The sequence below is a fragment of the Labrus mixtus genome, chromosome 22 (assembly GCF_963584025.1).
Source record: "Labrus mixtus chromosome 22, fLabMix1.1, whole genome shotgun sequence".
NCBI lineage: Eukaryota > Metazoa > Chordata > Actinopteri > Labriformes > Labridae > Labrus > Labrus mixtus.
Window position 1 is genome coordinate 8,366,307 of NC_083633.1, and position 26,753 is coordinate 8,393,059.

The following is a 26,753-nucleotide window of genomic DNA, read 5'->3' on the forward strand; positions in this document are numbered from 1 at the left end:
CAACGTCAGGAAAGTCTTCAAATGTCTCGCCTGAATTGAGAAATTCATCCGTCACAAACGTACAAATTATGCAAATGATCTCATCAGTGTGACTTTAGTTCGTCTTTGTCTTCTGGTCTGAACACTCCTGTTGTTCCCTCTGCCAGAATCAGAGTCATTGGCTCTGCAGAGAGGACGTTTAAGACTTCACAGAGTGAGCGAGGTACGGATGCTAGTATTCATGCGTGCTCTCACCTCATTCTTCTGTTGGCTGGAGAGCGGCTTGGAACCAGGAAAACCTGCCGAACACGAGAACAGGGAGAGTTAAACGTTTCCCAGAACAAAGAGACGCCTGACAAAGCTTTTTTTTTCTTCTCCTCCTAGTCATGAGCTCGGATACAGCCGAGCTTTATAGATCCACAATGGAGTGAAGCAGCAAATCTGTTGAGCAATAAATGTCCCTGAAATTCTCTCCACAGTTTCTCAGCATATTATTGAAGAGTCTGTGGAGTCTCTCACCGCTGTCTGTGCTGCGCTGTGGTTTGTTTTTGGCCAGAGCCTCCATCACGTCCTGGATCCTCCACAGCTCCTTCTGGATCTGGATGTGCCGCTGGCTCGGAGGCTCCGTCTGAGGACACACACACACGCACACACACACGCGGTGTTAAGGGCTTGATCTCCCTGGAGAGTGTCTGTGAATGTGTGTTGTGGGGTTTTTATGTGTCTTACCTGTGGGCTGCCCAGGGCCTCCAGCTGCTCCAGCAGGTTGGATTTAGCCAGCGTGACGTCTGCGCCCAACCTGTCATACTCCCTCCAGGAGCGCTCCAACTCCTGACACCAGAACACACACCAACAGGAGGGTCATGGGACTGTGTGCACGAGGCTTGTGTGAATGTGTGAATGTGTGTGTGCCCAAAAGTCTGCTTCCCAAAAAAATCTATTCAGACTTACTCAATCCCTCTTATGACTTGAGAATAAAAAAGTCATGCACTTTAATCTTTGGACAGCTAAGTGCGAGGACACACAGGAGTATCCTACGTTGCTTGAGCTCGATGCTATGAAAGGGTTAACTATCTCTGTCCTACGTCCTGGTTTTTAAAATAGAGAGGCCGAGACTAAGACGACAGGTAGGCAGGACTAGTCAAAACGAGTCGGCGTGTGTGCTCACAGTGCTGACTCTGGTGATCTCCCTGCAGGTGCTGAGCAGACCGTTCTGCAGCACGTCTCTCTGCTGGACCAGACTCTGCATGGCTGCAGCGTCCGCGCCGCTCTGCTCGCTCAGCTCCTGACTGGCCGACAGCAGCGCCGTCTCCAGAGTGTGCTGCAACACCACGGACACACAAAACAACATTTTGTATATGCGTTTACATATCGTACACACACACACACACACACACAAAACTTTCAAACACACACTCTCAGACGTACCTTCTCTCTGTGGAGCTGCTGCAGCTTCTCCTCCTGCATCCTCACCGCCTTGTCCTGCTCGCACAGTCTGCTCAGCTTAGTCTACAAACACACGCACGAACACGCACACACATGAACTAAACTCTGTCTTTTGTCACCATCTTTTTTTCACCGTTATCCGTGCTCGTCTTACGTCTATGTCGGCCTCCTCTGTGCGCTGGGCGAAGGAGCCGTCCTTGTAGTCGTCTGGGCTGATCTGAAACGAGGACGCAGAGTTAGGGACGGCCAGCAGGGGGCGACAACAGCACATCTGTTGGGCATGATGAGCTGAGACCTCCAGCCATTTAGAGCTGTTCACCAAAATGCTACCTTATGCGATTTTTGGGGGGGAAAGAATGACCTGACATCTTAATTTTCTGCTTAACTTGTTCCCAATGCAAAGATGAATCTGCCTGTCAAAACCAAGGGAATGATTTATCTGACTTCAATTAAAAAAATACCATGAATTCATCATTTTTGTGATATAAACCATGTTTTTTTTTTCATGGCGTCAAAGGTCATTCCCTCCCACCCAAATTCTGCCGGGTTTAATGGAGAAAGACATATTATCCTGTTTTTCATTCCAGAGGGAGGAGGGCGCAGGGATGAAGGGATGAACGCTCTGTGCTTATTCACTAAGCCTGTTTAATTTCCCTTGAAGCTGTTTACCCAGGTGTTACCAGGGAATTAGTGACTGAGCATTATAAAGTAGAGACAGATGCAGCGATGCACAGCCTGCGAGGACAGATGCACACTGTTACACATCAAATTAAGCCCCAAACTATTTCATACATGCACCATTGTGCAGCATATCCCTCCGCCTTCTCTGCTCTGAATGTTTCTGTCTGATATACTCACTCAGGATCTCGGTGAACTCGAACAAAGTTGGAGGACAAAATGATAAAGGCACAGACACAGTTAATTATACTGTCAGAGGTTCGTTTTTTTTTGTCCTGGATTTTGCCTCTCAGGCAGAGGCTCAACCTCTCAAGGCTGCCTTGTGGTTGTTGGAGCCAAACATGAAGAGCTCGCACTCACTGCTGCACGTTTTCTTGAAGGAAAACGCATTAAACTCATATTTTTTCTTTACCGTGAGTTGATTTCTTTACAAAAGGACACTTCAGCTAAGGCAGAAAGAAGCAGCTAGACTCTTCGATCTGCAGAGTCCCTTTGCACCTTTAAGAAAAAGCTAAAGACCCAGCTTGGATTCTATGATGACAATAATGATGATGATGACGATGATGATAACTATGACGATATTTAGGATGGTTTAGATGCTGATTAGAACTCTCAAGAACAGCTGTTGATGTCATGCTCTGCCTCTGGTCACTTCCTGTCAGCACCTGTGCTCTGCCTCTGGTCACTTCCTGTCAGCACCGGTTTGTCCGGTCAGACTTAAAGCTGTTTGTTTGCACTTCCTGATGTTGTTTCCTCCTCTCCAGATCTTTGCTTGTGTTGTACTTACTCTAATTGATGCCGTGCTGCCTTATTTCCTATTCATTGATGATTTGTTTCTGTCTGCAGCGAGTAAGAGATCTGATTTGTTCTCACCTTTCACAGTTTCCTCCTGTCCTTAATGTTCATAACTTGTGAAAACAGGGTTTGTTTTACAGGTGAAGGTTGTTTGGAAAACTTTTCTGTGAAGAAACAGACCAAGACTGGCTGAAAATTCTTTGGGTGTGTTTTCATAAAAACAACTGACTCAAGAGAAAAACCCTTCGGCAGCACTGTCGCAGAAAAAAAACCAACCTTATTGATCTCCGTGTGAGAGCTCAGTCTCCACAGCTACAGCGTGCACAGTATATAAAAATGCAAACACAGAGACACTGTGGGGGGAAAAAAAGATTCAATACACCCTGCCTAAAAAACTGCTGACTGAAAGATCTCTATTTAAAGCTGCGAGTTGTTTTTTTCTCTTATAGCATGAACATAAAAGTCGGATGACTGATGGACCCTCTGCCACCTCCTCCACAATAAATGAAAAACAGACAGAGGAGAAGGAGGGGAGAGGAGCGGTCTGGAGTTCAGAGATAAAGTCGTCTGACTTTTTCCACCACTGAATCTTACAGAGCACATTATTATGGTCTGTTCCAGGAAATACAGCGGAGAGATGATGGTGCAAACCCACGCAGAGAGAATCCAAAAGGTTCCATTAACCTTTAAAAAACACAAACTGGAAGATCACGTACTCAACAATGAACAGTACTTTATAAAGACTGGAGGTGGCAGGTGGACGTCATGGCTGTGCAGCATTACACCATAAGCCATGCTCACTTCAGGTCACATCCCACAGCGTCCAACAGAAAGCAATGACATGAGATGTGTTGGAACCGTAAAAATATATTCATATAGACTGAAAAAGGTGCTGGGACAGAACCTGTGACGGTCTGCTGATAAATAACTGGATGGGTCATGGAGGGGACTGACGGCATCCAAAGTGGTGAAACAAAAAGGTCGATGGTGAAGGGGAGTACGTGGAAACACAACCACTGGGCCACTGAGGGGAACGGTCTGGTTTGAGTCAGCTGCACTTCAATCAGGTCAAAATCAAAGAGTCATTGGGAAACATTTCTTCAGGGAGAACAAACCCAAAGTTTCCCAAAGTTTATTAAAATTGGACAAACATTTAATGACGGTTGAACTCATCATTTCATGATCGCCAACAGAGCTGGGACTACCAGCACTCCCAACGTTTTGGTGGTATCTGCCCGCTCTCGACTGCCAATCACAGTCACAGTAGTCATCAGCAGTTTCGACTTTGTACAAGATGTCTGTGTAGGTTCTCAGTCTCCAGGTCATTGAGAATCCAAAGCTTGATCCAAAGGCAACTTCTAGATCTTCAACCAGCCCAGTTGCCTTTGGATCAAGCTTCTAACTTTGTACAAGGCCATTTGTCAAGATTCCTTAACGGTATAAAGAAGTGATTCCCAGCTCTGTGTGTCATGAGGTTTGATCATGGAGTGTGCTGATGAATCTGACTCAAACCAGAACCTGCCAAAGACCTTACTTGCTGGTAGAGTTGCGGCCTGGGTGCCGAGTTCTCGATCATAGTGTGAATCATGAAGATTAGAGGCTCACTCTCCTTCGTCTAGCCGAACGCAGAGGAGAAAGAGGATACAAGGGTGTAATCAAACAGCAGTACAAAGTACTTAAATACACTGCACCGTTTTTAAAGGCTGGTAGTAAGAAGTGTGAGACCTTCTCTGGGACAGATCTGTTTGTGTTTAAGTTTTATATTTGCATTCAAACTTCAAGCCCCTCGCTCCTACAACACGTCTAGTTTTCTTCCTGAAGCACACGTCCTTTCCAGAACGGAGCAGTGGTATCTATAATGTAGGAAATTCTTCTAACCTACAGGCCAAAAATAAACTGCACATTTGGATGCCTGCCAGGATCCAGGCCTCTGTGAGCCGTCAGCAGGTGTGGGCAAAACCAATGCTGACATAACTCCAGTGGAAACATCCAAAAGGTTCCTACTCTGGTAGACATGTGTAGATAAGAATCCCTCTTCATTATTAAATAACTTCTTCAACCAGTAGCTAAACACCAAAGTCATCGGCTTCACATTGAAATACTCCTTGTTTTCTACATGTTTCTTTCTTTATAAAGTCAATGCAGGAAATCAATGACAAGCTTCGATAGCAGCAGAGGGCTAAAACTGAACAAATGTTCCAAATGTGAAGCACCTACATCGATGAAGGGTTTAGATTTGGAGCAAAGAGGTAAAAGAACAGAACACTGAGCAGAGAAAAGGCAGAAAAAGAAGATAAGAAAATATACGATCTTGATTCTTAATGGACGTGCATGAAACACAAGTTAATTCGTTAAAACATACGAGTTATCGTTAGCTTCCACTAAGCTAGAAAGGAAAGTTTCCACCAAGCAGTCTGAGACGGACACAGACAGGCCTCACCTGGCTCTCCAGGTAAATGAGGTTCCTCTGGAGGTGATGTGAAAGAACATCAGTCTGCAGGAGCAGCGGCAGAAGAAGAAGAAGAAGAAGAAGAAGCAGGAAGAGAGAGAGAAGCAGGAAGCAGGAAGGAGAGAACGGTGACAAGGAAGGAAAGCGAGTTAAAGGCACTCAAAGAGGAAGGAAGAGAATATTAACAGAGCAGATGGGGATGTGGAGATAAGAGGATGATTTAAGAGGAAGAGCTTCAGATTCAATCATCTATCATTGTTTATTTATTTACTGGGATAATGATAGTTTTCCAGTTTCCCTTACCCCCCATAATTTGCCATAACTTGACCAAAAATCCCCCCAAAAAACGGCACAGTACCATTCAAATAAACTGAAGAATTAAAAGATGCATGACGTTAGATGCTCATGCATTCCCAACCCTAACCCTGATTTCTCAGAAGACATTTAGATCCAGATCCATTTCCAGCTGTTTGTGGACATGCAGCCAATCTTCGTCATACTTTTAAATGTAGAGACACCGGAGCAGGTGGCCATATTTGACGAGTTTAATGTGAGGACTTGTTGCAACAATATCAGAACTTTCACTGATGAATACGCTAAGGGAGTGTTCACATAGGCACCAATGTTTGGTTCATATTAGTAACATCGATCTGTACCCGAGTATACCCGATACAGAAGGTGGCGGTTTACACATAGTTGGATTGCATTGGCCAAAACCAAAAAAGGAAAAGAAGCAACCGTGGCAACCACTCGCAGGTTGAGTCCACCCTGCTAACTGTGGATGTTTTTTTTTATTTCTGAGACGCCAACAACGACCCTCTTCCTACGTCCACATCTACCGTGCAGTGCAGCTCAAAGGACCAACTGGGTCCGTGCAGCACGGATAAGACAGTTTATGAAGCGACAGGCGCCGTTTAGAATTACGTCACATAGCCGTCCACTTCCTTGTTTGAGCACGGATTTGTACACGTCTATTGCAGACCGTACTGAGGAAACATGAATCGTGCCCGAGACCACCTCTTCAAGCAGACCTGGGCACGTTACCTGTACAGTACATTTGTGTTAACAATGATCAAATGAACCGGATTTGGGGTCAAGCGTACTCAGATCCGGGCCCGGGTCCCTATCCTAAGTCAGTGGTTCCCAACCTTTTTTCCTTGGAGCCCCCCTACTTTTATTTAAGAAAAGCTGAGCCCCCCCAAAGAAGTTAAAAAACAACTGTTTTAATTCGTAAAAAGTCTCAACAGAAGGTGCCTACAGACAAGTTCTTACCATAAGACATCTACCTAAACTAACCAAGAAGTGTTTTATCATCATTTTTTTACTCATATGTGCAAGGCTACTTTTGACAACCTGAGAGCAGACAGAGCTTCACACCCCCCTGAGATCTTTGGTGGCCCCTCTGGGGGGCCTGGACCCCAGGATGGTAACCAATGCTCTAAGTAATGCAAGCCTCACAACTGTCATCATAGCCCGTTATCCAAATCTAAATTTAAATCCATCTGATATTTGAATGGTCAGCTCTTGACTCATGCAAGTTTCTTATCTCTCATTGGTTTTCAGTCGACCTTAAACACAAGTCAACATGCTGCATTTCAAACCTTGTGTATCTGACATGCTAACAATCTTGTACATGCATTTGGATAACTTCTGAACATTACTAAATGAGCAATATCACACCTAGTGAGGTTAATAAAAAATGTGTGTAAAAAAAACCAAACAAAAACAGCACAGCGATGGTTTCAAACCAGCAGTCAGGTTGTTTGCACATCAAGCTTACAAAACACGACAGATGCAACGTTGTTTTGATGCATCAGCTGCAATGCATCCATGCTCTGTTGGTTCACGACCACCAAGTGACCTCAAGCCAACATGCATGTTCAGGAGAAGAGGCACGATGCAAAAAATTAACACGCTGAAACACACACACACACACACACACACACACACCTGTGCAAAGGACAGCCCAGAGAACCCAGCATCACTCCCCAACCAAAAGCAGCCTCCACCAGCATGAACTCACACTCAGGAAATAATACCCCCAAAGAAACCGAATTGGGTGTTCAGTCGGACAAATGATGGGAAAATATCCCAAATTCAACAAAAACTTTTAGCAGGTGAAACGTTTAATCTGACTGGAATATCTTTTTCTGATTTGTGTTTGAACTTTTGGAGTTTGGGGGGACGTTCTGTCATCGCTGCTGTCGAGGTTTTCTTGTTTGGTCCCATAACTTCCTCATAGCATGAATGTTAAAGTTTAGGTAACACCAAATTCATTATATTTCATTCTCTTTGGACCATGAATGTCTCGACCAAATTTCATGACAATCCAATAAACATGAGTCGAGAAGATATTTAAGTGGTGGACCATTGGCTTCAAACACAAATAGAAAGATTTGGAGTCAAAGTGAGCATTAGCTTTAGCTCACAGAATCCTACAGAACACACCAAAAACAATTTCATATGGGGTAAGCCGGTTGTAAAGCACCTCCTCTACCCACAGATTAAAGGATTCTGAATGCACAACTGGGAAGCACAAATGCGTCCATGCACACACATGAACTGTACACACTCAGTGCTGACCTTAGGGTTGGGTCCCTCCAAACCGAGGGCCATTAGCTGAGCTACTGTGTGTTCCCGCAGGCTGTTGAGCTCCGCCTGCTGCCGGCGGAGCTTGATCAGCATCAGGGTCAGCTCCTCCGGCTGCACACAGCAACACACAGAAGAGAGAATCAAACCGCCACTCAGACGATGAAATCCATGGGCACTGTTCACTGGTTGAGTCTTTCAGTGACTCTGATGAACTTAAGGAGAAGACACAGTTCTGAAATTGACTTAATAACTCTAAAATGGTCAAACGTTTGATGTCCCAGTTCTCAAACTGGAGGCAGAGTTACACTATACGCTGACGACTGTGATGTATGTTCAAATGCAGCAGCAGACATTTCAGCAGAAATCCACACATTTCTTCTTCTGGTCGAGTTTATTAGTTCAGCAAAAGTTCATCTGGGAAATCTCAAAGAAATAAACATTGTCAAGTTATTTACACACAGAAACATTGCAAACAGAAAGCTCAGCATAAGCAGATAAATCAATCCAGAACTATGTCTGAATGTCAATATGTTCTACACTTTACTGCATGGAGGAAGAGACAACTTCAGATTTATTTAAGAAAGAATGAGCGGAGGACCTGAGAGGGAAATCTTTAGATTTGAGAAACTATCAAGCTAAGAGCCCGATCACACAGAGACGCGTCACGCTAGGTGAGGCCGCTCCAAAAACGCCTGAACGCATCTGGGGGAAAAACAGCTGGGAGGGCCTGTGTGTGAGCACTCTGGTCGACAAAATAAACTAAATAGGAAAAAGGGATTTGAGCTAACATAGAGCGCTCGTCGTTGCTTTGTTCCTAAAGGAGCTGACTGACTATTCCTATAAGTGTAAGAGTACATTTCCTCCAAACAGCGTGTAGAAACATTAGCACATCGTCATCAGTGTGACAGACGCACTTGTCCTTAAATCGCTTCCTTTAAAGAGACTCTCCACAGCGGTTTGTCTGTCTGTAATGTTACCTGAAACTGACTTTTCTACATCCTTCAAATCTGAAAAGGCTCCTGCATTCGACATGACTATAATGTCAGCGGTGAGGAAATGTTTCTGAAAATGGTGCAACCTTTCTACGACCTTTTGGCTTTGCAACAGCAAACCGTCTATAAGCTGCTTGATTTACTACGAGGCAAAATACGTGTTTGTCATCAACAGTTAAAAGACGATCCTAGATGAGGGTGAAGAGCGAGCAAGTAATCTCAATTAAAGATTTAAAGACGGCCTAGTACGCTTAAACACACCCGGACAGACACAAATACAAACGCACAGCCACACATGAAACACAGCGTTTCATCATTTTGTGACATTATGAAGTAAAGGAACGGAGCCGCTGTGACTGTGACAAAACAGCGCTGTGCAGAAAGCCGCGTGGAAAATTACTGGATGCATTTTTCTCATCAAGTTGCCGAAGCACTCGACTGCCGACGAGCAATCACGACATTATTCACAGCTCGCTTCAAAGAGAAATATCAGCCCGTGCTCGTGATTGTTGTTGCTTCAATTTGAGAGCAAAGACAATTTCATTCTGTGTGTGTGTGTGTGTGTGTGTGTGTGTGTGTGCTGTTATTCAGAGACAATGGCATCCTCAATAATTAGATTGGTCCTGCAGAGACAAGTGGACAAACAAGCTGTAAGAAGCGGCTGTGAACAAAACATGACTTTGAGAGACGTGTGAGCTGTGTGTACATCAGTGTGTGAATGTTATCGATGGACAGCACAGGCTGTTCTTTAGTTTATTTGTGTAAATGCTCACTTCCTGGAAGAGTTTAATGAAACTAAAGGACTGTATGTCAGCGTATGGAGTGTTTTGGAGGAGAGGGGTCGCACTGGGACACTCACCGTCTTGCCTTGCAGAGACTGGGCAGTGATGGTCTGAGCGGGGACGGGGGCGGGGACGCTGCCCGCGATGGATCGTCGGTCCGCTTGGAAACCGTACTGTCGGGGGAGAGGGATGAGAATAAAATAAGTGAGACAGAAAAGAGAACACAAACTGCTTCTTTTGGAAACATGATTGTTGGACTAAATAACGTCCAAAACGAAGCTCGACAAACATGGAAAGTATTCATGGCTTTATTTTAGGGATGTAACAACTTAGAGAGGGAACAGGGTAAACGTGGAGTGTTTTTTAAATGTGTGAAGAACACAGACTGTAAATATTAATGTACGAAGCCTGAGTGACGTCACCCTTCTGTTCCTACAGGGGGTCCCGTCGATGGCGGTCTCCATGCTGGAAATACTGTCTCAGCCTAACTTTCAGCCAACCTAACGACAGCTGGAGCTGAGGCGGGTTTTAATCATCAAAACATTCACCCCCCGTACAGTGTGTGTCGATCGAGACATGAGCTAATCAGACCTGTTTGTTTTTTTGAACCAGGCTGTAAACATGTTAATCTCTGCTGTAAAAACAGGCTTTTTAGAATGGGTGTGTATGTGACTTCCTGTGCTTCTGCAGCCAGCCTCTAGTGGACACTCGAGGAACTGCAGGATTTTAATATTTCGTGAACAAAAACATAATAGTCCTTGTTATGGATCCTCAACTGCCCAGCGTGCAGTGGCCTAACGGCAAAAAAGTAAAGGTCCATCCCAGTTCCGACAGATGGGTCAGATCAGCAGACATCTTGATCAAGGACCGGATTTATACCAGACCAGTTGCAAGTCTTATGCCGTAGCCCTCATTACCACTTTGACAGAATTACATGAAGTCAGTCGCCAAACACAGAAAGTGGGCTTCTGCGGGGGCGAGTGATGTGAACTCTGTCCACCAGGGGGCGCCGTTAAGGCAGCATGCAGAGCACAGTTCTTGTCTTTTCCTGCCATGTTTCTCAAACTCCTCCATTCTGCTTTGAATGAGTTTCCTTCAGTGTCTCCACCATGTCTGACAAAGACTATTTATCCATGTGAAGTGTGGGGATGGCTTTACTTGGTTTGTAGGATTGTACTTCATCCCCAAAACCATAACTTTGTGGTTCATTTTCTCAATAAAACTTGACAAAACCTGATTTATTTTTGACACGGCCTCTCTACAAGAACAATGCCAAAGCTCAAAACATTTCTCTCCTGGGACAACTGCAAAGTGTTTTCCTGCTTTGCTTCGGTTGGAGTCTCAATGCCCCGTCCCCTAATACACACGAGAATGATCACCTCCTAAAGGTTGAATCTGCTGCAGCCAGGACCCTCGTTAAAAGCAAACAGATTGCACATATACACAACATGTGAGTCAGACTCAAGAGCCGTTTTACAACAACATATATTTAAAACGACGAGTAAAGACGAGGGCTTTTCAGCATGGAATGTTTTTCAGTTGTGTTTTGAAGCATGCCTGATTTACAGTCATTAGCTCCTTCAAGCAGAAGCTAATGAATTGCTTTTATTGAGTTTATTCTGTGACGTGACCGAGGAACAATGCAGCAGGAAAAGACAAACATTAGTCAAATGAGAATTCAACAAAAGGAATCATTAAGTCATATATTTGAATGCAGCTATCTCTCTGCCAACATCTGCTTTCTTTGTCAACAAACAAAGAGCGACGGGCGGACTCAAATTATTGTCGGTTTAATTTAATGCAGCCGCTGTACGGACGCAGGACTTTACCAAACCAAAGAAAATCTCTTCAAGCCATTCAAAATTATATTCAAAATCAAAGAGCTGAACAAAAAATGCAGTGACACTAGGTTTAAAGCAATCTCTGTTGCCTTGGTGATCGACGGTATCCAAAAGAACAGAGGCCTTAAAAACACTTCAGATCTTTGGTCTTATTTTAAAAAAGCTGCTGCAAGAGAACGAGTGTCTCAAGCTGTTGGAATGACTCAATATCGTTTGCCTTGGACTTCTATTTTTGTTCCAATGGTATTGAAACAGTTATCAGAATTATTTGTTTTCTACTAGTATCGTATCGAAGTCTTCTCTAACAGTGTGTCCTAATAGCTGCCAGACGCTAACTTCCTTTTGTTTTCCTTCGCACCATCTGAGTGTTTTTTTATATACAGGTGTTCTCTGCGTCTTGCTCATCTCTCTCACTGTGAATAGCGAGCAGATCGTACATCGCCCGGTGGATTCACCTGAGCTGTCTTACGTGTCTCAGAGTACAAACTGGATCTGAGGTGTCTATGTGGCTCATCGCTCGGGGACGGGGGATCGGACTTGGGCTTCAGACGTGCGACAGGAGGATTGGACTCGTTTATTGAAGTGTGAATGATTCACTGAGTGCAAACTCATCTCTGCTTCCTGCCAAATTCTCGTGGGGAAATGAGGAGGAACATCTGTGGACTCTTCAGATTCAGGCCTACTTCCATCTCTGACAAGGACCTCCTCATCGACGGGGGACGGGATGCCAAGCGCATTCAGAGTGTTTCAAAAAGGAGTGAGCTGTATTGAGTCTAATTTTCATCATCTAGGGGGGAAATATGAATGACAGAAGTGCAAACAGAGCGTCATTTCCAGCGTTTTTCGATCTGCATTTAGGCTCTTTGATTCACACGATGAATCGACTGATCCTCAAGTTCAGGAAATGTGCTTGTTTTCTCTTCAAACCTCGAATCAGACATCACAATGACGAGAAGTATTGAGTGATGCTGAATGCTTCCACTTTCTTTAACTACAGGTGCAGCCAGTGATAATCCGTTGATGGTAACTGAGAGATGGACACTGAAAGCGGTAACTGGAGCTTCCAAGCTGGAAACTCACTCGATTGGCAGAATGCATATCTGTCATCATGTCACCAAGCGAGTCCCTGGCATGTTGACAGTAACCAAACATATCATATCACTGGCTTTCTTACAGTCATGTGCCATGTCTCTCCACCACTGATTGGTGGAGAGGCATGAGTTGCTACAAACCTGCAACTCTACAAGCTGGCTCGCAAATATCTGTGTGCACCAGGAACGGCTCTGCACTCTGAACGAGTGTCAGGTAATATTGTAAATAAAGAGAGAGCTGCACTAGATCCAGATCAAGTTCAGAGACTTGTGTTTCTGGCAAAAATGTTTAAAAATAGGTCGGTCCTTTAGGATTGTCGACAGGCTGCTGGTTTTAGGCTCATTAATGAAACGGTAAAGTGAAGTAATGAAAATGGTGTTTGAATGTCATCCAACATTCCTGTCATATTCTGAATTTGATTTTGATTGAAAGAATGACAGCCCTCAGTGTTCACTTTCACACCTTACAATAAATCAAACTACCATTAAAAAAGGATAACGTAGATTATATCTGAGTTGTAAAGCTGGGTGGAAGTTCATCTCCAGCTCACCAAACACATCAAACACCAAAAGGTCACTCTCTGCATTCAACATATTTCATGTGGAATACGTTTCTGTGTCAGTTTGTGGAGTGGAGAATATCGATAGTGCTTGTGATGAAGGACTTCTTAAACAGACTCGCAGAAGCTGCAGGGAGCCTTTAACTTCAGAAACCGGCTTTAGAGAGGAAGCATACTTTCCTAGAAGTTGAGTTTCTAAACAAGTTGTTGGCTAACACCGAGGCCATCGAGTCTTCTAAGAACATAAAGTTGCTTTGAGCATTTCTTGAAAATCCTAACTTAGCACAGCGCTCTGCTGCCTCTCACACATGAACTGCCTCTCAGTCGAGGACTAAAGCTAATGTTTATGCTGCATTTAGTTCCTGTGCCTCAAAGGTCAATAACTGCCTCTGTAGATTTGAGAATGTGGATTTAAATGTTGCTTTTAGGTTGTAATGGTCCTCTTTTTTGCACCTTTTAATGTATCTATAATGCCTTGCCCTTTACCTTTGTGAGCTGTGCTCTGTGCCGGGGGTCCAGCGTCATGTCCCCCATGAAGACGGGTGAGGACACCTCCGAGTGGGGGGTGGTGCTGGGGTTGTGAGCGACTTGCTGGCGAGGAGGGGAGAAGGTGCTGTAGAGAGCCAGGGAGCCGTGAGACGGAGAGGTGGGGATGGAGTGTGCCACGGCGTGTTCGGAGATGTTGCCCATGGTCTTTGTGCTGGGCAGGGTGCCATAATGGCTGACAGCTGGAGGCGGCAGGAGGAGAGAGGAGAGGCAGAGTGGAGTCAGATGCTTTCCAAGCCTGAAACATTTTCTGTGGTGGTAAAAAAAATTGCCGCTATATTCCAAAATGTGATCTTTAAAAAATGATGACATGATATAAAAATGATTATGGAGCTCTTACTGAGCCTAAAAGCACGTCAGGTAACACTTTGAGGCTGTAATTTTCTACAGCACACTTATAATAATAATGCTGTTGATACCATCCAGTGACACTCCACAGCTGAGAGGAGCCCCACATTGAAGGTTGAGGGAGGAGTTTGTTTACTTAGTGCACAAAGTTTCAAACCAGGCACTGAATTCGTAGCTTTAAAAAACAAAATTTGTTATCTCAGCTTCAAGGTTTTTGCAGAGTTTATGGTCAGCACAGTGAGTATTTATAATGAGAAGGAGAAACGAACTATCACTGAGATAAAGGAGAATCACAAAATAGGGAATAGAAAGAGATGCAGTTTGTGATATTTTCACTTAAAGGAGACATATCCTCCTCCTCTCAAACCAGTTTAAATACGTCTCAGAGCTCCTCAAAACATGTGTGTGAAGTTTCTTGTTCTAAATCCACTCTGATCCTGTATTTGATCATGCCTATAAACCCCTCTATTTCAGCCCTGCTCAGAACAGGCTGTTTCTGTGTCTGTACCTTTAAATGTAAATGAGCTGTGTCTGACCACGCCCCCTCTCTGGAAGGGCTTGTGTGTCTCAGGCTTTCTCTTTCCATGTCCTATTGTTTACAGTGAGAAGGCAGACTCAGAGGGCAGAACAAACACCTAGCTGTGGGAGTGTCACCCACCTGGGGGAGGGGTTACTGCCCTTTGTGATGTCATGAAGGGAAAATCTCCAAACTCTAGATGACTCTAGATTGCCCGTAGGTGTGAATGTGAGTGTGGCTGGTTGTCTGTCCTGTGATTGACTGGTGACCAGTCCAGGGTGTAACCCCTGCCTCGCTGTGACAAACTCTCATACTCGCCCCTCTCATGCTCTCCCTGTAGGACAGTTCTCTCTCTCTCGCTCTCACTCTCTCTCGCTGGTCTCTGTACCTGTCGGCTGAGCCAGACTATGCCTGGAGAAGGCCTGCCTCTGCTGCCACTCGTACAGCTGCCACATGGTGTCGTCCCTCATCGACCTCCTCTTCTCCGCCGTGGACATGACGGTGCTGGTGGAGGCGGGACGGAGAGCTCGGTCGTACATGGAGCCAGCCACGCTGCAGATGCTGTCGGGCCTCATTATACTGTTGCGGGGCAGCGTGCGGTAACCCTCGGGATAGCGGGGCACGATTTGATTACGGTGGCTCGGCATGTTCCTGGGTAAGGTCTGGTAGGACGTCACACTGGGAGAGGAAACACAACAAACTGTGAGATACAAGTTCTCATCATCACGTCGGATCAAGGATATTTTTTAAAGCGCAGCATTAACAGCAAGATCAGGAGTATATTTGTGTGGTTTTGATCCGTATCTGGACTTTCCATCTTCAGGGAGGAAAAGAGTGACACATATTAATTTTTTTAATTCAATAATAATTGTTATCTTGATCTTCAGCTGATTATTTACAACATAAGGGTCTCTTGTTTTAATGATAAACTCATAACCATGAATGCAAACATGTAGATGTTTGAGGCTTTTTGTTCAGATGTGGTTCTGAGATGTCACCAACATGCAAACAACACTCTTGACTCTGCCTCATGCAAACAAACTTTCTTTCTGTTTGCAAAGAACATTTCAAGTTCTGCAAAGCACCAAACTGTGGGAGTGCTGCTTTTTCTGCCGCAGCAAAAATAGAGCCCCAGAAGTCTGAAGAGAAACAGCAGACAACCCTGGAGAGGAAGCAAGATTTGGTAGGTTTCTAAAGCTGGCTACACAATTCAATGATTTTATCTTACATGGGTTTTTAAAACGTGAGAGACCACAGACATGAGGACAGTTTCAACCGTTTTTTAATGTTATAATCCTCCGAACACACAAAATATGAGACCCCACACCTGCAATTAGTTTGTAGTAAAATTAACAGACGCAAGATCTCAGAGAAACTCGCTTGATCAGACATCGTTAGACATCGTCAACTGTCTGTCCTGCTGTGTGTTTCAGGTGGTAGCGAAAAACAATAGGATGGAATCCTGGCTGACAGGACTGATTATGTGCAGCTAAAAACAATTTGCAGCTTGAGCTGAGGGCGAGCCGTTTGGTGACACTTCTCATTGGCTACTGGGGGTTTTCAGGCTGAGGCAGTACGATATGGAACGGATGATTCCAGATCGGGGAGGCTCGGAATCGATCGGGAGCAGTAAAATAATCGTAGTGACACCACACACTTGAGAATTATTTGGACAAAAAAAAACAGTTTCGACAAGCCTTGAATGGGACCACGCCCCTGATTGTTGAAGGTGGCAAATCAGGCCCAGAATCAGGCACTAAAATTGTCTAGCATGTAGCCAGCTTAAGTTAGGAAAGGTCGCATCTGACTCTGAAGTTTTGCATGTTGGAGCGGCTAATAAATGCATCACAATAGACCTATGGTACTCTAGAAACTGGTTCTATTTATGGCACATTCACCTTTAAACAGCTGATGTACAAAGGAAGCTCTATATACACTCCAACAACATGCTGTCTGTAAAGAGGTTCTAACAGGAGCGATCCAGTATCTCTCCTGGACACTTGGTTTTCAGGTGGACAGCTTAGCTGCTGAGCTTCAGGAGAGTTATAACCTTGAATCTGAAACAGAATCAGTCTGGGCTCAGGAACACTTGAGCAGGACAGACGCTCGTTGACCTCAGACTCCTCCAGCTCAGAGATCTTTTATATCAGGGCACTTCATCATTAGTTGTCAACAACTTGAAATCTGGACGACTGCAGCAGAGTGAGGCTCTGACACAAACCCTCACCTTGGAGAAAGGGTTCGGATCTTTGAAAAAGTAAATACACTTTCAAAAAATACTCAAATACAGACCAAGCATAAATGGCTTCATCATTAAGGTCTTCATTTAAGGACTCTTGTATTGATAACAATTCTAATGTAGTGATCACTTGACAATTTATGGGTAACGTTCAGCTTTCCTCGTATATGGCTGTGGGGGATTATGGGTAGGAGAACATAAAAACATTCTACAATCCCTCTTGTGTAGGGAGAGTACCTCCTCTGAAACAGGATTGAAATCAACAAGTTGGTCCTGAATTTATGACATCCACCTGACTTTTGCATTTGCTGTCGTCGTCATGGTAATGTCAGCTTGCTTTCCCGATTGGCTATTGTTCCCTTCCACATAACAAACCACAGAGCCCGTCCCGGGCCGTCCTCTGTGTTCTCCCCACACAACAGGATTTTTAATCGTAAATATTGAACCATTTCATATTTACGATTTCAAATCGGGGCGCCCCCTATCGTCTTCTGAGCAGATCGGGAACGTTAGAAATCACTCTGAACACACCTCAGGAAAGTCTGACAAGATAATCTTTGTGTCCATCAGATAGTCGGGCATTTGCTGACTTTGGTCTGAAGGGGGGAATCGGGCCAATTGTAGTGTGTACCCCGCTTAACACACAACTTGAGCTACAGCAAACTTCTAGATTCAACACATTTAAGCTAAAATAACGATATTTAAAATGCACGCCTTCCTACTGGATACATTCACTCGGTAGCTGTTGAATGCTAACATTTGCTGAACAAATATGTTTGTCTTTTCTTGAATTATGAGCCGACGTCCCTCCGTATTTAAACTATCCAAGGTCTCTCCAGTTGCAAACCAATAGAGAAGCAAGGAAATTATCATTTATAAGAGTCCATATTTTAATAATTTTTTCATCATGAAATTTAAATCCTCGACTCTACTCTTCATTCTTTTCATGCATGTTCTTGAAAGTTGTTCTTGGGAGGACCTTGTCATCATGGGCTACACTTCACACGGCTCAGTCAGGACACCAGGATGTAACCTTGTCATCAGAAGAAAGACTTTCAAAAGAGCATAAAACATGGTTTCTCTAAACTATAACGAAAGCTGTGATGAGAGGTTCAGAGCTGCGAGTCGAAGAATCCAAAGCACATTCCTGCGACGCTCTGCTAAAAAGCACTGCGATAAATTAGCAAAGGACGGCGGCGGCGGCGGCTATTTCTTCTCTCAGTGTTATGGAGGAAGATGGCAGCGGTGAACTTTTCAGAAACTAATAAATGTGCAAATAAGTGAACACACGGAGGAATGAGTCATTCTTTAAAGCAGGCAGTGACTCATGAATGTTGCAGCGTCCAGACCCTCCTCCGCTGCAGCAGGAGACCAGCTCGTAGAAAAAACATGTCGCCTGTGTTTTATGCTAAAAAAGACATTTACTTCTTTTGCAGCAATCAAGAGAACAAAAACCACAGATGACATTAAAGTCGAGGCGTTGACATTTAAGGCGGGGGTCACACACAGCCCACACATGTTCAGAGGAAGGAGAGACAGAACGACACAAACACCTGCACATGCTGCACATGCTTATCCTGCATCAGTCAATCAGTGCGTTTAATCAGAGCGTACTGAGAAGGAACCCGCTTAATTATCTGTATGTGTGAGCCTCGACATGCTCAGTGCGCATGACTGCCTTTAATTATCAAACTACTTTCTGTTCACAGAACTTTCCCCTCACTTTCACTTTGACCCCGAGGACACTGAGTCCCGACGAGCTCGTCATCGTTACAGACATTAGAGGTAATCATAAAGAGGACGCCTCGACTCTGCAGGACTGTGACCTCACGAGTCCACAGGGGGATTTATTAGAGTCTTTGTCACTGGGACTGCACCATCACCATCCGTCACCTGGATGAGTCGCTCTTTGTTCATCTCGTTTAACCTTTACATTCAGCAGAGAGAGGAGCGCCCGCCCTGACCTGAAGCTTGCGTACCATGAGAGTCAAATATCCCTTTTCGCACGTGCACAAAACTCCTGAGTTTTCTTTTTCGGCTGAGCTGCATGTGTGAATGCAAACAAGACTTTCTCCTGCCAGGAACATTTCTGCAAGATGTCGGTTTAAGGTCCTGACACATCAAAGAGATCGTTGGCCAGGACCGATGGTGAGCGATCGTTGCCCTAGTTTAATTCCGTTGCGACCCGTCGGCACTCGTCTGCCTTTTTTTCTGCCGATTCGACATGTTGAATAAGCGCCGGTCGGCTCTCCAATCTCTCTGATTGGCTGTTTAGCTAAGCGAATCAGTGCACAATAAGAAAAACTGAAGTGACATGAGCAAGTGAAAGACTTCAACTTTTCAGTGATTCTGGATTAGAAGTACCTAGAGCACGAGTAGTGAGCCACAGCATTGTATTAAAACGGTCTTCTTGTATCACAAAAACAGTTTCGATATGGTAAACTGGTGGTGTAAACTGGTGGCGGAGTGGTTAGTGCGCGCGTCCCATGTACGGAGGCTTTGGTCCTCCAAGCGGGCGGCCCAGGTTCGAATCCAACCTGTGGCTCCTTTCCCGCATGTCATTCCCTGCTCTCTATCTCCCTGATTTCTGACTCTATCCACTCTCCTCTCTCTACATTACAGGCACAAAATGCACCAAAATAAATCTTTAGAAAAAAGGAGAGAAGCAGCCAGGAGGGCATCATTACGAATGGAAACGTTGAGATTGTGATCTCTTTAATATACTTGGGTACGTATTTGGATGATCATCTCAAATTTGATGTGAATACTGAGTCTCTGGGGGGGGCGACAAAGAATTCACATTTAACCGAAACTAAAGTCTTCCTCAGTCCGTCCTGTGATCTTCATCAGTCTCTTATTGAGAGTCGTTTAGTTCGAGCATCCAGCATGGTAACACTAAATGTGAGTTTTAAAACAGGTCGACTTAAACTTCAGTCAGTGTCGGAACAATTAGCTCCAGAGACACTTTGGAACAACATCCCCGTAACATAGATCACTTCTGTACTCACAGGCTGTTTATTGATTTGCTTTTGACAGAACACGTCTTTCTTCTTTTTCTGCTTCATACACTAAAAACATTATTTTCTTGTTGATACCAAAACAATGAAACAGAGACCGGACTCTCTCCGAGTGAGTGTGAACATTTAGCAAAGGAGACGAGCAGAGCGAGCAAGATTCGGATCCTAAGAGAGACAGGAAATCGAAAACAAACACGTCAGGTCTGGTATGAATACCTCACGCTGCTTTACATGGCGGTTTTCAGCTCAATCCTCGGTGCACTTTGTAACTCTGTCTGCTCGCCGTCAATAACACGGCTGTTAGCAGAAGTCTCCTTGTTAACAACAATAACAGTCAGTCCAACAACAAAGTTTCTCTCTTCCCCTCGTTTGCACCCACAGCTGATAAAGATGACAAATGTGGCTCGGCGGCGCTCAGCCCGCTCTCATTACGCTACCGTCTCTATGACTTATTCATGGCAGCAGACGGCGAGGGGAAGCGCTGACAGCACGACGAGCGGCTGCGCTCTGCACTTCTGTTCCGCTGCGTCCCCCCCTGTACAGCCGGCTAAACGCCAACTAAACGCCAGCGCTCCCAAATGAGACACACATCTGTTGTGACACAAAAAGCTTTCAGCTCCCCGCGTCCCGCAAGGTCACAGCAAGGACGGAGGAGGATGCACAGCGAGGAAGGGAGGGAGGGAGGAAGGAAGGGGGATGATTGAGGAATAATTGTTTGAATCTTGTGGAGGAGCAGAGCTGTTGGGATGAGAGGTCGGCCTCTTCTGTAGCTAAAGTTATCTTAGCACAAAATTACTGAATTAGCACAAAAAAAACAGGAATTAACATCTATTTGACAAGTTAAGCATAATTTGTGCTGAGAAGGTTAAAGGAGCAATATGTAACTCTGACACCTAGTGTTTAAAATGGGTACTGCAGTATAAATTCTAAACATTTTAGAGAGTTGTCTCCCCCCGCCCCCTCCTCTCTAGAGTCCATGCTCACACAGGTCACCATGTGGTGGACACTGAAGCTTCAGTGTTTATCCAGCTCTGCATCGGTCTGTAAACCTTTCTGTGTTCTAACCTCTCTCCATTTTTCAAAAAGCATCTCCAACATTGATCCTAGTTTGAGCACGTTTCTGCTCGTGGAGCTTATTAGAAACATGCAGAGGCTTTTTAGGTCGGGTACAATCACTTCTATCTGAACCACTTCTCTTGCCCGCTTCCATCGCTGCAACACCTGTTGGTTTGACCTGATAACTGGTCTCATGTCTGACAAACTGAGGGGCGTCCAAAACGGCCGTGTGTGGGGGTGCCTTAAAACCGCCTACCTTCTCTGGTCCAAACAAATCCAGAGCATTCAGGAGCAGAATCTAAAGTTAGAAGGAGGACATACTGGCTGCTGTAAGGTCATAGTGAGGTCACTTTATCATTTCACTCACGACTCATCTCACTGATTGGTCCTTTAAATAAAGTAAAGCCATAAAGGGAATTATTCTTTGCAGCATAGCATCGTAAAGTCCTTTACTGATAAAAGACAGAGTCTGTGTCTCCCTGCAGTCACATCCTGAAGAGAATCTGCTATTAAAACTTCTCTGTCTTGTATATTTACTTTAACTCAAAGCAGCAGCGAGTCTACATTAACTGGGGCAGAAACCTCCGACACAAAAACTGCTAAATAAAAAGTGACACTTGAAAGGAAAATAAAAGGTACTTTTCATATCTATCATTTCACTCACTTACACATCTTAATCCTTTAATCACATGTTTACAATAACGTCAAAGTTAAATTATCAGCTATTTTGACAACTGCAAATTTTTCTATTACCTGTAACACATGTTCATTCGGGATGTGAAGTTCACTGCTGTCAGATTGCTTCAGGTGATGTAAAAGTTGACTTGGTCGTCCCTCATACGCTCACTTTAAGTATTGGACTTGGCTGAGAGTTACAGCCTGCAGCTGGGTTAGGGTTAGCTGTAATAGCTGCAACATAACCCTTGAGGGCCATGCTCCTTTTTTACAGTCCATTCACTTACAGTTGTTGTTTTTGCCCCTGACAGGCTTAGAGGTGTCTGACAACATTACGTAAAGGATCCCTGCAGAGATAGAACTGTTTGTCACAGAGGAGTTTGATCTTTTAAATCAGAAACCTACGCTACATCGCTCTCTGTAAAGCCACCAAACAATCATTTTATTGTGCAGAACTCAGGAGACACTGGTCAACAACTGCCTGATAGTAACTTTACGTTTGTCTGTGTAGGTTCTCAGTCATCCTGTGTGACTTTATGTTTGTTGTTGTGTGACTTTGGTTGTATGAATTGGTAGAAATGAACCAATGCAATATCATATTACCTGCCAGACTTTGTTTTTTAAGATGCAAAAGTCTGAGGAGCCGAAGAAAAAGAAACAACACAAGCACACATTCAGTCGGTCTCACCTCCTGGCGTCGTCGTCCACTCCTCTCGTCCTCTGCGTGCGGACCCAGTGCTCCAGCTGCTGCATGGAGTTGGTCCTGGACAGACCTGTTCCCGGCTCCTGGACTGGAACAGGGGACTTCACTGGACCCCCAGTTTGGCTGGCGTCCACCTCAGCCGGACTGCCGTCTCCCATCAGCTCCCCCTGCGCAGAACCCGAGCCGTTTACCTGCACAGGTTTGTGGGCGTTGAGGCTGGCCTGGCGGGACGCAGAGACGGCGGCTGCGATGGCGGCGGCCTGAGCCGGCTGCAGCTTGATGCTGCTGATTTTGGTCAGAGTCCGCTCCGCACTCGGGTCCCTCTGGAAGCCGTATTTATCTCCTGCCCGGACTGTAGCGTACTTCTCTGCGTCTCTGAGCATTGAGTACTTATCTCCTTCTCGTAGCGTTGCGTACTTCTTCACCTCCCTCACAGTGCCGTATTTATCCATTACCTGTAAGGTTCCATATTTACTGTCGGCCTTCATCGTGCCGTACCTCTCCGTCTCCTTTAACGACAGCTGTCTCCTCACCTCCTTATGAGGAGCAGGTTTCTGTAAGTCCTTCTGGAGCATGTGCCTGTCTCCTACTTTCTGCAGTGCATACTTTTCTCCATCCTTAGTGAGCAGGTACTTCTCTCCATCTTTAGACGGAGCGTATCTCTCGTCTGTCGGCGTCACTGTGTACTTTTCATCCACTTTCTGCACAGCGTACTTCTCCAGCTCCCTGTGAATGGCGCACACCTCCCCGTCTTTATGCAGATAGGTCTTCTCTCCATCTTTCCGCAGCAGATACTTCTCTCCATCCTTGTGGAGGAGATACCTCTCTCCGTCCTTCTGAAGCATGTAGCTTACACCGTCTTTCTTTAGCGAGTACCTCTCCCCGTCTCTCTGCAGGGTGTAGTACTCTCGCTCCCTCTGGCTGTTGTATTTCTCCTCTTTCTTCCGTTTGTCGTCCACTCGAGACAGCGAGTGTTGTCGCAGGGGCTCGCGGTTGCGCTCGTTGTTCTGGATCTCGGGCCGGGTCAGGACTCTGTGGTTCAGTAGGTTGTTCAGCTCCTGAGGCGTCCGCTGGTCCACTTTCAACTTGTCCATTCTGGGATGAAAGAGAAGGGACAGAGAAAAAAGAAAAGAGTTTTCTAAGAGTTTTCAAAGACACCTGGAGTGTCTGAAGTCTTGTGTTTGTTCTGACCGTCTGATTTTCTGACCTTCCCCTTCTTAGAAGTTTCTGATCTCAGTGTGAACCCCTGAGGGGGCAGGACTGAGGCCTGTCTGGGTTAACAACGGTGAAGGATTACAGATGTCAAAGAGTCGCGGCTAACGCTGAAAAATGATCTTTTGTTGTGTCTGGAGGAGAAAAAGTTTAACTTCCAAACTCTGAATGGCTGAGATCACGGATGGAAGTGACATAACTCACATTAGTAAACAAGTCACCTGTTTATCACATAGACTGTAAATATTGATTTTATGAAGCCTGAGTGTTGTCACCCATCAGTTCCTGCAGGGGGCGCTGGAGTCCCATCGATGGCGGTCTCCATGCTGGAAATGCTGTCTCAGCCTAACTTTCAGTCGACCTAACGACAGGCTGAGAGCTGGAGCTGAGGCGGGTTTTAAACCTCCTGATAAACTACACCGCGCCCACCTGTCAATCATGTCAGCTACACGCCTTATTGTGAATAACTCTTATCCTTCATCAAATCAAAACTGATGAGTCATCAAAACATTCACCCCCCGTATGTGTCGATCGAGACATGAGCTAATCAAACCTGTTTGTTTTTTTGAACCAGGCTGTAAACATGTTAATCTCTGCTGTAAAAACAGGCTTTTTAGAATGGGTGTGTATGTGACTTCCTGTGCTTCTGCAGCCAGCCTCTAGTGGACACTCGAGGAACTGCAGGATTTTACACTTCAGCATCGGCTCAATTTTTTAACGCCTATTTGGCCTCTCCCTTTATCCCTATTTCTTGCCCCCTTTTGTTTTGGAAGATGGCTGTTCAACAATGAGTTTAGTTCTACTCGAGGTTTGCTTCTCTGTTAGAGTATTAGGGCTAATAAATGCATTCTGGGACTTATAGGCAATGCTGGCATGGCTTGAGAATCAGGAGAACTCGGCTTCCTTTGTCAGTAGAGCAGCACTGAGGTATTTACTGCCTAATTTGACTACATTTACAATCAACACTGATTGAACATCTACATAAAACAGTGTCCCATGTCTCTGGGATTGTTATTTTAGGGGTCGGAGAGACATAAAAAAACATTGTGGAAATTCCCTTTAACCCCTGACGAGTCGCTCCACTTTTTTGTAGTCATGTCGGCAATATCATGTTTACAAATGGGGTAGTTAGTTGTATTTAATTGGGCTCGATTGCCATTTAAATCATGTTTTTCGTGCTCATTGAAAGGAATAAAAAATAGAAAGCTCCTTCATGTAACTCGATATCTCCCATGATTGAAGCTCAACTTCTCTGCAGCTCTCAGCGGAGGGATTCTGAACACGAGGAAACTCTAAACTCGACACTTTTAGAGGCATTTAGGAGAACTCATGGGATATGATAAAACACTTCATGAATATTACAGCACTGGAGAATATGTGGTTCCAACATGGTGACTGTGTCTCTCAGATTTCCTCTTACAACCATCTGATGTGTGTATTCTTGTGTGTGGGCGAGTTTCTGCGGAGAGTATACGGACCTCCTGACCGGCTCACTGTGCACGAGAGCAGCATCCGTCATGACTTTCATCCACGACTCCATCTCTTTGGCTGTGTCAGTACAGAAGTAGTATGTCCGCATGTTGGGGTGAGTGGCCTGGTGGTGAGCGGGGGGAGAGAGGTGGAGGTATTGATGGGGGGAGATAGCCAAAAAGGAGGGGGAGGCAGAGAGGAAAACAGCAGTGAGAAACAGCTCCGGATGTGACCTTGAGATACCAGCAGGGAGTCTTTATATCACCCCTGTTGGCAGAGAGGTGTGTTTGTGTACAGTATGAGTGTGTGTGTGTGTGTGTGTGTGTGTGTGTGTGTGTGTAAAGGATGACTGTGTGTGTGTAAAGGATGAGTGTGTGTTTGTGTACAGTATGAGTGTTTGTGTGTTTATGTACAGTATGAGTGTGTGTGTGTGTGTGTGTGTGTGTGTGTGTTTCTGTTTGCTTCTGCTGAAGTGTGAAAACACAGCAGTGTGAGGGTCTTCAGGGATCCTCTCTGTGTGTCTTAGCAGGTACAGCTGCATAAATAAGAATGACACTGAAGTGTGTGAGAGTGAAGATTGATACCCATCTAGTTTGTTTGCACAGAGAGAAGCTAGTTTAGCATAGCATAAAGACTGGAGGCAGAGGGTAACCCAACCAACCAACCAAACCAACCCAAACAAACCAAACCCAGCCCATACCAAACCAACCCAACCCAAACCAAACCAACCAACCCCAACCCAAAGAAACCAAACCCAAACCAAACCAACCAACCCCAACCCAAAGAAACCAAACCCAAACCAAAACCAAAACCAAATCCAACCCAAACCAAACCAACCCAACCCAACCCAAAACCAAACCAAAACCAAAACCAAATCCAACCCAAACCAACCAACCCCAACCCAAACCAACCAACCCCAACCCAAACCAAAACCAAAACCAAATCCAACCCAAACCAAACCAACCCAACCCAACCCAAAACCAAACCAAAACCAAAACCAAATCCAACCCAAACCAACCAACCCCAACCCAAACCCAAACCAAATCCAACCCAACCCAAACCAACCAACCCCAACCCAAAACCAAATCCAACCCAACCCAAACCAACCCCAACCCAACCCAAAACCAACCCAACCCAAACCAAAACCAAAACCAAATCCAACCCAACCCAAACCAAAACCAACCCAGTCCAGTCCAAACCAACCCCAACCCAACCCAAACCAAAGAAACCAAACCAAACCAAAGAAACCAAACCAAACCAAACCAACCCAAAACCAACCCAAACCAAAGAAACCAAACCAAACCAAAGAAACCAAACCAAACCAACCCAAAACCAACCCAGTCCAGTCCAAACCCACCCCAACCCAACCCAAACCAACCCAAAACTAAACTACACTAAAAAAAAGCCCTAGGTGAGCATAATCTTGATCTCAACCAATAAGAAATTGATTGAAACTGAGCTGTTGCAGTGTTTTACCTTGAAAGCGTACTTCCTGCTGATGTGGTCGTCCACTGACAACATGGAGATGTGGAAACTAGGCAGCAGGATGCTTCCCAGGATGCTGTCCTCCTTCTCATCTGCACCAGAGAGCACGAAAAATATGTCAACATATAAATACAATCTTTTGTTCTGATACAGCAGAGTCAGCAAATTCATAAGTCACTTGAACCACTCACAGAGCTCACTGGGGCTCTATTTTTGCTGAATTTTGGGAACTTGCACATAATTGAATTCATAATTGAAATCTGAAGTGAATGCATAGCAA

At 45.0% G+C, this 26,753-nt stretch overlaps 1 protein-coding gene across 13 annotated transcripts in view; it reads right to left on the reverse strand.

Moving 5' to 3' along the window:
- LOC132956566 (pleckstrin homology domain-containing family A member 5-like) overlaps positions 1–26,753 on the reverse strand; it is a 188,245-nt gene that overhangs the window by 13,355 nt on the left and 148,137 nt on the right. For 10 of the 13 annotated variants that reach the window (XM_061030088.1, XM_061030077.1, XM_061030083.1 and 7 more), the window contains 15 exons: positions 26,465–26,565; positions 24,997–25,112; positions 22,292–23,401; positions 15,005–15,294; positions 13,692–13,933; positions 9,791–9,886; positions 7,931–8,050; positions 5,339–5,392; positions 4,433–4,513; positions 1,580–1,642; positions 1,408–1,488; positions 1,148–1,300; positions 709–810; positions 499–607; positions 235–278 (listed from right to left, as the gene is read on the reverse strand). In XM_061030088.1, the coding sequence (XP_060886071.1) occupies positions 235–278; positions 499–607; positions 709–810; positions 1,148–1,300; positions 1,408–1,488; positions 1,580–1,642; positions 4,433–4,513; positions 5,339–5,392; positions 7,931–8,050; positions 9,791–9,886; positions 13,692–13,933; positions 15,005–15,294; positions 22,292–23,401; positions 24,997–25,112; positions 26,465–26,565 (2,762 nt within the window). The remainder of the gene's footprint in view (positions 1–234; positions 279–498; positions 608–708; positions 811–1,147; positions 1,301–1,407; positions 1,489–1,579; positions 1,643–4,432; positions 4,514–5,338; positions 5,393–7,930; positions 8,051–9,790; positions 9,887–13,691; positions 13,934–15,004; positions 15,295–22,291; positions 23,402–24,996; positions 25,113–26,464; positions 26,566–26,753) is intronic. The other 3 variants (XM_061030078.1, XM_061030079.1, XM_061030085.1) reach the window with 3 other exon arrangements.